This window comes from Crocodylus porosus, unplaced genomic scaffold, assembly GCF_001723895.1.
Source record: "Crocodylus porosus isolate Cpor-Errol unplaced genomic scaffold, CroPor_comp1, whole genome shotgun sequence".
NCBI classification, from domain to species: Eukaryota; Metazoa; Chordata; order Crocodylia; family Crocodylidae; genus Crocodylus; species Crocodylus porosus.
In genome coordinates, this window is record NW_017728927.1 from 9,992,558 (window position 1) to 10,003,994 (window position 11,437).

Genomic DNA, 11,437 nt, shown 5'->3' on the forward strand with positions numbered 1-11,437 from the left:
GCCTTTAGCTGACGCTGTATGTGAACAGTTCTGGTCCTACTGGAATCCTGCTGATATTTTATTGATGGGATAAGAAGGAAAGTCTGTCTGCTCCTGCATTGGCAGATTAACCCCTTTGTGTCTGAATACAGAAATAATAACATTAAACTCACTGGCAGACTTGACACGTGACATCAGACTGCAGTCCGCCTGTGAAGATTTGGTCTATGATGCAGTTACAGTGGTTGGGGTTGTTGGCCTTCTTTCCATTATCATCACCTGAAGGAAAGCAAAAGAAAAGGCTCAAAAGCTAAAAACCCTCAGATGAGCTGTGGTTTGCCTGGAGCCGTGCATTCAACATCTTACATGTATACCACAGGTTTGGAGTCTCACAGATGCTCTTTATGTAAGAAACCCAGGAAAGAAACAAGCCAACCAAACCAACAAAACAGAAAAGGCCTTTCAGAATATAAAATATCCAGAAGGTATTAAATGCACTTGACTGTTTCAACAGGAATGGGGCTCCAAAGCTGGGTGAATAACCAGCCAATCTTCTTTACCTTGAAACAGGCCAGTCTTGCTTTGTCGGAAGATTTGCCCCCCTCTCTCTGGTGTGAGGACTGGCTCCCAAGCTGGCGTTGTTGCCAAGGTGGTTAATGAAAATGACTATTTAAACTTCAAGAACAGGGCCACTGAGTGACATCTGCAGTTAAATTAATGGCCAGCCTTTAGCGGAGAAGCAGTGATTTCCACTTAGGACACACAATTGCATGTTATTTTCTTGCATGAATTTAAAGGACAGGCTTCCGGAGACGACGGCAACAGCCATTTCTAAGGGTGTTTCCTTAATCAGTTTCACAGAGAAAAGGACTAAGGTTGCGTGAAGGCTCCATTAACCTTCGCCTGGCGTCTGGCCCCTATCCTCTCAGCATGCATACGGCCCTGCTGCTCTGAAGGTTTATCAGTAAGAGAATGAGAGGTAGCTTAGCCACCCCTCCAGGGCATTTACTGTACGACAGGTCAGGTCTGTTCAAATGTCTTTATGGAGGAACTAACATGGACATACTTCTAAGGGTGGTGAGCATGAGTGCCCGTCTTCCAAGTATTGCTACCCATGGAAGAGCAGCTGATTTCATAATTGGATGCCTAACACAATTAATTGAATGCAGCAGTCACAGAAATGTGGTCTGGGCAATGAGAACATTGGGCTAATAACCTACAATTCAATAGCTCCGGCCTTTGTGGCTTTGGGTTCTGTGCCGTAGTGCCCCCTTCAGTAAAATGGGGATGACTGACATATATTTCTAAAATACAATGGCACAGTGAGGATAAATTAAAGCTTAAAGTGCTTATTTCTTGTAGGTCTTTTGTTGCCACCAGTGTTTTGAACCCAGCACATACACATGGCTGAATCTGTTCTTAACAGTTAGTACAAATTTCATAAATTGAGTTTTGAATAATCTTTCAAACCTCTATTAGAGAGGCTGCTGGAACACTGGGAATACACGTTCTGTCAGGTATCCTGGTATTTCCCAGGTAAAAAAAAAAAATACAAATACAAAATGAGTTTGGTCGGGAGTATCTAGTTTCTGAACTAGCAGCTAGTTCTATTTTAGTTTCTGAAATTAAATACTGAGAGGACCTAGTATTAAATGTGCCATTGTTATGAAATTAATTATATTTAGTTCCCATCCAAGAAAGAAAGAAAAAAAAAAATCACACTAAAAGTGCAGAAAGGCAGGCAAAACAGTGACTATGTTAGAGGTATATTTTGCTTAGCTTTGACTGCTTTCAAGATTAGTGAAAACAGATTTTTGGACTGAAATTCTGGAAAATGGAAGACATACACTGACTAATTAACAACAGTTCCAGTCTTTGCTAACATGTAAGAACAGGCATAGGTGAGGACTGCTTCCCACAGTGGGCTGCCTGGGACAATGACAAGCTTGACTGGCTCAGAGAAACTCTCTGGATTCGATAGCTCCCTGCCTTCGAGGCATTCTTCTCTCGAAAAGATACTTCAAAATCATTCTCAAAAAAGGGATGCACACAACTTACAAAGGACATTTGGGGGGAAAAAAACCTGATTTCATCAACTGCAAGTAGATTTAAAATCCAGTTTTATATCCAAGTACTCTCCATGGAGAATGGCTTCAATTCTAGCCTGGGAACTACATGATCAGACACTCAGCATTCATACTTCTAAAACATCAATTTCTGCCGAGGTCCTACCAAACCCCTACAGCCCCCAGGATTTTTAAAAAGGCTTGAATTACGCTCAAAGTAAAGTCAATCCATGGAGCTCTTCAAAGATTATAAAGCCTCTCTCTGTTCACCTTTATAAAAATCATTTGCAGTTTTTAAGACTTTAAGGCTAACTAAAAGGTTTTTAAGGCTTTTGTTAATGAGTTAAGGTATTCTACCCCTGTTTTAAAGTTGCATTTCTGTTTCCCTTTACAGAAACTATAGTGGGCCATTAATGTCACTGCAATACCACCATCTGAAATCAATTACCCCCTTACCCCCCTTCTCTGTTTTGGAGCAGGCAAAAGCAGAGAAACAGCCTCTACAGATTTTCAGTGGTCTTCAGGTAATGCCCCCGCTGGATACCTTTAATAGACAGTTATTTCTGCCTACGGGAGAATAAGAACGCTCCCTTTCCAATTACATAAGTCAATTAGGCTCAGTGATGAGGGGTCTCAAAAGAATAGCCTGCAAGCTTGTTCACAGCAAAACAGAAGGGCATTACCCACTCACATCAATTCCCATGACATTTGGTTGGAGGGGAGGAAAAAATAAGACTACCACCTACTCACACTTGTCAATATGTAACAGAAGCTGCGAGGAGGTATATTATGCAGCTGAAAACTAGCAGTGGCACTGACTGTGCTGTTAAGGCTGTATTCAGCATTTCTATCCTATCATGCAGTAAATTCCACATTCACAGATTTACATGATGGCTATAACAATTCATGCTAGGTAGAGCAGTAATTCCTTGTCAAAGAGATCAGCCACGGCAGGAAAACATTTTGGGGGCCTTAAAATCAAAACCAAAACCAACTTGAATGCATGTATACATCACCTGAATTGATTAAACTGCATCAAAAAGGCACAAGATTTTCATGTTCAAGAGTTTGGACTGAGATGAAATGTAGCTTTCTGCCGTCACTGTCATGATTGAATAGTTCCTTTTACTTCAGAAACCAGAATTTTCTGTGAACGTGCATGAAGTCTACTACTTGTACCTTTATATCTATTTCTAGCTATATTTATAGAAGATTGGCTAATTAAATTGGCAGCAGTGATGATGATAGCAACTGCCTGTTACCTTTTTTAAATAAAGCCAGGCTGAAAAACTGTATCAAGATTCTTTGCCTCACAACCTTAGTTTTTACAAGAATAAATTGAAAAAAGTGAAGTTAAAATTAACACGGGATCTTATTAAGATCTGTAGGATAAAAATGAGACCTACCAGGTTCTCCTTGATGAAGCAATGTGAGTGTTTCCTGTTCTGCAGAAGCAGGTGACACCTCACAATGGGACAATCCAGCAGAATATGTAATGGAGCAGTGCAGTGTGCACCCTCCTGGCCCCTGACCTAGTATTTTGGTTGTGTGTTAGTAGTCACATAGCTCAGAGTTGTCAAACTCACCTTGTGACCCAGGCTAGATCTGGCTGTGGGGCTCTTTGCAGGCCAGATCCAGAGCAGGGCATGAGGAAGCTGCCATTGTGCCAGCAGCTCTGGCTCTGGACTGGGACATGTGGTGGCAGCAAGGACACGTAGTGGAACACGTGGCAGGGGCTCCAAACCCTCCCATGTGCCCCATGCCAAAGCTGCTGCTGCCTCCTGTCCCATGTTAAAGCTGAAGCCGCTGCCATTGTGATAGCTCCAGCACTGGGCGTGTGGTGGGACCAGCAGCTGGGGAGGTAGGGCCACAGCGGTGGCAATCACCTGGACGGCAACCAGGGCTGAGTCAGTCCATGTTCACTCTCCTGTTGCCAACCACAATTGAATGGCAGGCCACTCTGCCCTGCCAGGCCACAAGTCCAGCTCCATGGGCTGTATGCTGGACACCCCTGGTTCAGCTGAAAACTTTGGCTCCTACTTAGGAAGAAGTCTCTGTGAAGGCTGGGCATGGAGAAATTTTTCCAGAATCAAAAAACAAACAAACATGTTGAGGAGGCTCAACTTTAGACCTCTCAATCTTGACAAAGATCCCTTGATGTTTCTGGCCTAAACAAAATTTGGGTGCAAACCTTATGGTTACTTTTATTGAATTTTTCTATGTGCAACTAGGTAACAGTTTGAAAATGCAACCAATACAGTGTACAGCTGCAGTGTTTTCAGTGAGAGGAAAAGATCATTTTTAGTATCTATTTCATTTTTCTGACTTCTGTGATAGTCTTGCTGAGATATGTAGCAGGTGAAGACAATGCTCAGTCATCATCAGCTCCATTATCAAGGGGAGCTCTCAAATGGCTTTCTTCCAGAGCACTGATAATAATTAAGGCTACACTCTGATGTTAACTAAAATCTAATTTTGCAGATTTCAGGCAGGACAAGGCAGGATTTTTTACTTTTCCCCACCTACAACTCCCGGCACTTGGAACTCCCGTCATAGGCCATTGTAAGTACGGTGATGGCAAAGGGTAGATGGTGCTTTCACATGTGCTCTGCTGTATAAATAACAGTCTAAAACTAGGCAAGGAAGCTGAGGGGACTGCTCTGCAAAACTTCCTGTACCTTTTCCATTTCAACTCAGGCATTTGGAGACTAAGTCAAAGCTTGTTGAACATGGTCCTATGGAGATCAAAGCCTGACATTGATTGGTGCGAGGCATGATTAGAAATGGTCTCCTGCCCAGTTTCCTCCTCAGATTTGTCCCACTATATGGGTGATCATTGCCACATGGTCTAAAATACAAGGTCACACTCTGCCTGTGGCAGGCTGGGCTCTAAATCCACTAGGTCCTCTTGAGGAGGTAAGATATGGTGTAGGTATAGAGGACCTGACTCTTACCAGTGAGCCCAGGGGAAGAGGTGGCCACCAGCCACAGCAGCTACAAATGTCAAAATCCAATGACGCGATAGCACAGGAGTGGGCAAAATGTGGCCTGCGGGCCAGATGTGACCCACCAGGCCATTCTGTCTGGCCACGGGGCCCCTAAAAAGTTCAGAAAATTAATATTTATCTACCCCAGCTGCCTGTTATGCGGCCCTTGATGGCTTGCCAAAACTCAGTAAGCGACCATCCGCCCGAAATAATTGCCCACCCCTGCTATAGCACCTGAACCATTACATTATTCTGGCAAGTTGGGGCAGGCACAGCAGAGTGAGCAGATACAAAGCACACAGATGTTTAGTAGTCTGCATCCTCTGGCGAATAATAGCTAAGAGCCTAAATAAGGATACTTTTTTTTTAAAACCCAAGGTAGAAGACAGCAGTGCCCTGAATGGATTTCAGCAGCTTCAATGGAGCACTTATTTCAACTTGTTTTTTATGTTTTTAAGAACACAGCTGTGTACATGTTTTGGAGATGGGTAAGGGGATGGAAGGGTGAGCAGTGTAATCAACAATTTACCACCGTTTTCTTCCCAGAAGCTCTTTTTCTGGCTAATCCATCTTTCCAGCTGGAAAGAGCATAACCCAGTCCTCCTGCACTACATCAATGCTGCTCTTCAAACAGCAGGATGAAAAGCAATGACACAGAAAGGAAAGTGGACCTGATTCTCAGTCAAGTCACTCCAGCAACTTAAAGGGGCCTTAAATTGGGAAATGACATACTTTCAAGAACCCCACTTCCTTAGAGGCTCTTTCTGGCACTGCAGAGTTGGCATGAGGCTCTATGAGGTTGCTGCCTAACATGGGGGTGGATCAGAAGCGTGGCTGAAGTGCACTGCCATGCAAATATTCTCTGCTTCCTAGAAAGACTATGGAAAACTGCATCAGACCAGTCTAAAAGTGCCCCATACTTTCATCAAAGGCCAGGCAGCCCATACACCATTCTAAAATATACAACTTTATATTTCCCCTATACCTCTTCTTAGTCCTGGTAGAAAAACAGAGAAACTGCAATCACCCCATCTCTCCAACTAGGGACTGTACAGTTCCACACAGCTCAACATACCGTTTTCTTTGACATTAATAGGCCTGTCCGCTGGTCAGTTTTGTGCTGGGTATGAAACAGTGTCATGGCATTTCATTTTTACTGGGAAGCCAGGGAGAGGAGATGGGGAAGACCAATGTGTTTAATCTAAATCAAAGCATTGCCATGCTCTGATCTAGAGCCATTGGGGTATTCTGCATTTTCAGATAAAAGCAGAAGAAATTTCACCTGGATGATTCCAGTGTCCGAAACTGTAGTGGTTGCTGCTGGTCCATTGTTGCCCAGAGGCAGGGGCCCCTGAATAATGAATTGCTGTTAATAACTGCACACTCACCATATTTTGATGGTAATGCTGGAGGTGAATTGCTACAAGCTGTTTATCCAGTATACTGAATATGCATTCATTAGCATAAGGGTGGATTTATCTGCTAACTGTAGCTTCAGTATGGGCATCCTCCCTAGCAACATCTTACAACTATATACTTGACCTAGAAGGTTTTCCTATTGTGTAGCTAACGAAAATGTTTTGCATTAAATAGCTAAATAACTTGTTTATTCATGGAACAGTTTAGTAGGCTCAGCTGAACCAATCTACTCATGCCTACAATCAGCTACATTCTTCCACTTCTGCAAAAACTCAGGTTTATACATCTTTTGAATTCCTCTAAACTGGCATCTCTACTAGCTCTTATCACTGACAGCATTATAACAGAGTTTGGTCTACCCATTTGGATACTGAGCCTTAGCATAACGATTATAGGGGACTGAACTAAAGCTGGCACTGAAGCAGCACAGTCCAACTTAGTGTGAATGGCACCTCCCCAACAGGCAGAGTTCAAGGGGAAGGGTGTGAAAGGCTCCCATTCACCTGAATGAAATGTTGGCTCTGAAACCCCATGACAATGAAAATCATTTTTAGCACTGAGCAGTTGAGCAGGACTCTGCAGCTATCATACTTTTACTGTCTGGTTGATGCCACAGAAGCAAGGAAGGGACAAGTTCTATTAGACCAACAGCATCTAAGCCATGGCTTGAATGCGTTTCTGCCAGAGCAGGGGGACGGAGGATGGCGGAGAGCTTTTGTGTAGGCCAGATAGGCTGAACAGATCAGGAGGTTTCAGCAGCACTAGCTGAAACTCAGGAAGATTCATTCTGTTGCTAGTTCTATAAAACTTATCAAGCAGGCACACTATACGAAGCCACTGCCTCTGTTGACGTCTTTTCAGATACTTTCAATATTAAAAACTTCAGAAGGGTGTGGTGACCTCTGTTTGCAGCTGCAAGCTTTTGTTTAATTACAGCTTGGCGGGGAGAGGGTTGGGGGGAGCTGAGCAAAGTTACCACTCATTCAGACTTGTCTCTAAATATACAAGAAATGTGTAAAATAGATCACAGCTGAAGAGTCAAAGAAGAAACTGTAAGATCAATGGTTCAGAAACTTTACAAGGGAGAAGAAAAAAAAGTTTGTGTTTGCAGAGGGCTTCTTTGGGATCAACACAAAGCAAACATTCAGATTCATCTTATTCCTTATAGTGCTCCCAGGCTAGTTTCATGAAGCTTATTGAATTCCTATAAATGTTTGCCAAATGAGAGAGATTGAGAATTCTGAAGGCGGTCTCCTACATGCATACCCCCCTCCTTGGAAGCATTTATACCTTTGGAAAGAGACCTTTCCTATTATGAATCTGAGCAACATACATTCATTATTGTGCACAGTATCACAAAGATATAGTCCAGACATTAACAACCTTCAGAAAAGCACTGGTGGTCTTTCCTTTGATAGCCTCCACTTTGTAAAACCTAAACACTTATTTTTTAAGAGTTTTTGAAACAAAAAAATACTGTGTATTCCTGTAACTTTAAAAAGAGCTGCATTTAACACCTGTTTAAAAAAAAACAAGCCTGAAGTATTTTTTTTCCCCAAGTACAAGAAAATCTCATGCATCTAAACAGAATGGGCAGCAAAAAAAACTTGGAAAGATGAAAGTTCAGAGAAGTCAGGGGATTTTTCCATTCATTTCATACACCACAAACAGTTAACTGAGGGTCCTGCAAACTAGACTATAAAGTACATTCTCTTCAATTATTGGATTTGGTTGTTGTAAGCTTTAAATATTTTCTTCATCCCTAAAAATGAGTGTGTGTGTGAATATATATGAGCATGCACACCCACACACACACGCGCACGCGCTGCTGTTACACTTATGAGAAAAGGATCAGAACAGATAACTATTCAGGTAAGGGGGAAGTTTTGTCTTCCATTCACACTACTGTAAGTGTTTGTATATCAGTACTGTGGTGGAAAAACATCTAAGCAGATCAGTCTTGGACCTGGAGTTGGCCGCCCCTTCTGAGCATTTGGGTCGGTTCCTTATTGATGCACTGAATACGTTTCAAATACCTCCATTATAAATAGAATTTTCACTGCAATCTAAATTATGTGATACTGACTCACGTAACCAATAAAAATAAAGGGGGGGAAGCTGGTGACTCAAACCAATATGCACGCTCCCTTGCTTTCCTTAAGTATGGTTAATCTGACAGTGGGAAATGGCTGCTTAATAAATTCAAGACAGTTAAAAACACATTGAAATTGGAACTTGCTAAATGAAGAGTACCCCGTGATGGAAAACTGTTTATCCCCTTGTGGAAGAGATCTCTATAGCTCTTTGTGATTCAACAGTGCTTGTGGGTTGAATGATAGCATGAGCCTTACCTTTGCAGTGTCTGTGTAGCACGTCTAATGCAGCAATAAGGAACTCATGTGCATCCTGTTGCTCGTACCCTGCTAAATGCCGTGCATGCGTCCATACCAGGTGCAATAACCTATATGGAATGTGAGGAGATCGGTGCCCAGAGTAAAACTGCTCAAAGCAAAGAAAAGGTCGTGATTATTAACATGTTACAAACTCTCTGTGCATTTAACTGTCAAACATAGTTAATGACTGGAATCAGGCAACTAAAGTTGAATGAAACGGTTTAGTAATTTTGACAGACCTTGGCGGAAATGCTTTGTTTAAAAAACATATCATGCAAAGTAGCTTTAGAACCGAGTACATAGGATGCACTTCAGGTATTTACACTTCTATCATTTTCTATTCTGAAGTTTCCTCTTTCTGTGGTGGGTTAGCTTCAATGATGAACAGTGTCCCACCCAGAAGGGCTGCACTCCAGAAGCTCTAATGCTTATTTGCTACAGGTCAAAGAAACAGTAGGTACGCATGGGTTCAACAAGCATATTATGTAGTCACAAAGAATTAGGGGAAAAAACATCTTTGACATGCTATTAACACCCTCCCCAAAAATGTAAAACCAAGATGTAATAATTTTTGGTATCTCATGTCCGCTATGCTCAGGTTTGTCAGTCTCCATAAGAAAATTTACCAGCAGATCTATACCAGAGCAGTATATGAAGAAGAGACCCCACACAAGGGAGTTATAATAGCAGAACCAGGGTACTATAGTTTGAGATGTAATGTTGCTGTTCTACTTCCCCATGCACACGAATGCTAAGTATTGAGTAAAGAGTTACTTCAGTTAGTATATTCTGGATTGAATTTTTATATTTAAAAAAGCAAACATTTTATTTCCAACAAGTGAAAAACCTACCATTCTGCCTTCCATGCCCTTTAAAGAAATGTTGTTCTCCATAAGGGTAGTCCAAGCAAAGCCATTTAACTGACTGCCAAAACCTTTTAAGCTACATTACTGGTGATGTCTCAGTGTATGATCTTCACACAAAGCTCATGAGCCGCATAAAGCACAATGAGCAGCTGCAGATATTTATTTTTTTTTAAAATATAACAGCAAAGTTTGTTGCCTCATCATTGTGGGAAGAAAGAATGATTTTATTTCAAAGTTTCTCCTCCCTCCTTTTCTTTCGGTTTCTTTTTAAACTTCTGTATAAGTGCAAACACTGATGCAAAGCTGGCTAGACAATCTGAAGGTGGGGAGTGGCGGGCGGGTGTAGATTGTGTGGGCGAAAGGTAGCAAAAAAGCTATCCTTAACTACTCATTTCTGCATGGCATTCTGCAGGCTTCTGACAAATTTCTTTGCAAAGGAAGTTCTTTCCTTGTGCAAACCTCAATTTTATCAACAAGAAATGATACCGCTGCAGTCAAACGACGCAAAAAAGCCTTCTATAAATAAACGGATCAATAGGTAGCTCTGATGCCAACAGGAATGACACCGAGGGACTGGAGTGCTGGCGTGGTAATTGAAATCTGCTGATGCAGCTGCTGTTCAACATAATTCAGGAAACTGCAGCAATAAAACTTCCCTGTTCTGTCACTCCTTGCAATTAGTACCAGAGCTCTCTGGTCATTTTAACCAACAGCACTCCCAATAATTACTCCACTGCAGACACCAGACCTGCCAGCAGGTTTTACGTTCTTCAGTGCTCCATCAAGATGAAAGGAATCTAAAAGCAGCTCTTGTCAAATTATTGGTTATTACCATATGGAAACTGGAAACACACCCAATCAGAGTGCTGTAAATGTATAGTGCAAAAAGCTTCAGCCACATGTGTTGTAAGTAAAATACATAGGTACTATTAGTAGATATTTTCGACTGACAATGCACCAATATAAGGGCAGTCCTAGAGGTACGTTCCCTACACAAGACAGAACCACACAGAACAAATGCCAATTTAGATCCTTGGAAGATCAGACAAAATCTGTCTTCTGTTGTGGTAAGTCTTCTCATTTTTCTAATTTTATAGAGCTCTTTCCAAAAAAATGTTAATAGATGTGACAAAAAGTGTCCCACTATCAATGGACTCATTCATCAGACAAAGCCCACTGTCAAACCATGTGAATGGGTTTACAAATCGTTGCGTTTCTAAACCTAACTTTGGCTGAATCTCTTTTGTGAGCTTGTATCTAAAGTTTAAAAATTTAGCCTCACTATGGAAAAATACAAATATGTATTGAGATGTCAAAGGGGTGGTGTTATTGCATATTTAATACATTATATACTTGAACCCAAGACAAGGTGTTGTCCACCCCTCCATCAACATGGGGAAGAAAAGCCTTGTCTGAGATTTTAAGTACCCACCCCGGGGCAGGTGGCACCTCTGCTCCAGCTCCAGCTGACTGTCCTGGAGCCAGAGCTGCCCAGAAAGTAAGAGAAGCTGGAGGTGAGGGGGTAAGCACCAGGTGTGGGGGGGACAGATGGCAGAAAGGCATGCACAGGAACGGGCGGGGGGGGAGGGACTGGGGAGGTAGGCATGGAGTGGGGGTGGCAAGCACCAGGGGTAGGCAACAAGTGGCAGGGAGGGCAGGCACCAGTGGGGAGCAAGTAGCAGGGGGAACAGGTGGCAGGCACAGGCACAAGCTTCCAGGCACGGGCA

At 42.4% G+C, this 11,437-nt stretch overlaps 1 protein-coding gene across 2 annotated transcripts in view; it reads right to left on the reverse strand.

The window, feature by feature from the left end:
* Positions 1-11,437, reverse strand: part of USP22 (ubiquitin specific peptidase 22) — a 187,175-nt gene that overhangs the window by 19,992 nt on the left and 155,746 nt on the right. For both annotated transcript variants that reach the window (XM_019541971.1, XM_019541970.1), the window contains 2 exons: positions 8,803-8,950; positions 153-258 (listed from right to left, as the gene is read on the reverse strand). In XM_019541971.1, the coding sequence (XP_019397516.1) occupies positions 153-258; positions 8,803-8,950 (254 nt within the window). The remainder of the gene's footprint in view (positions 1-152; positions 259-8,802; positions 8,951-11,437) is intronic.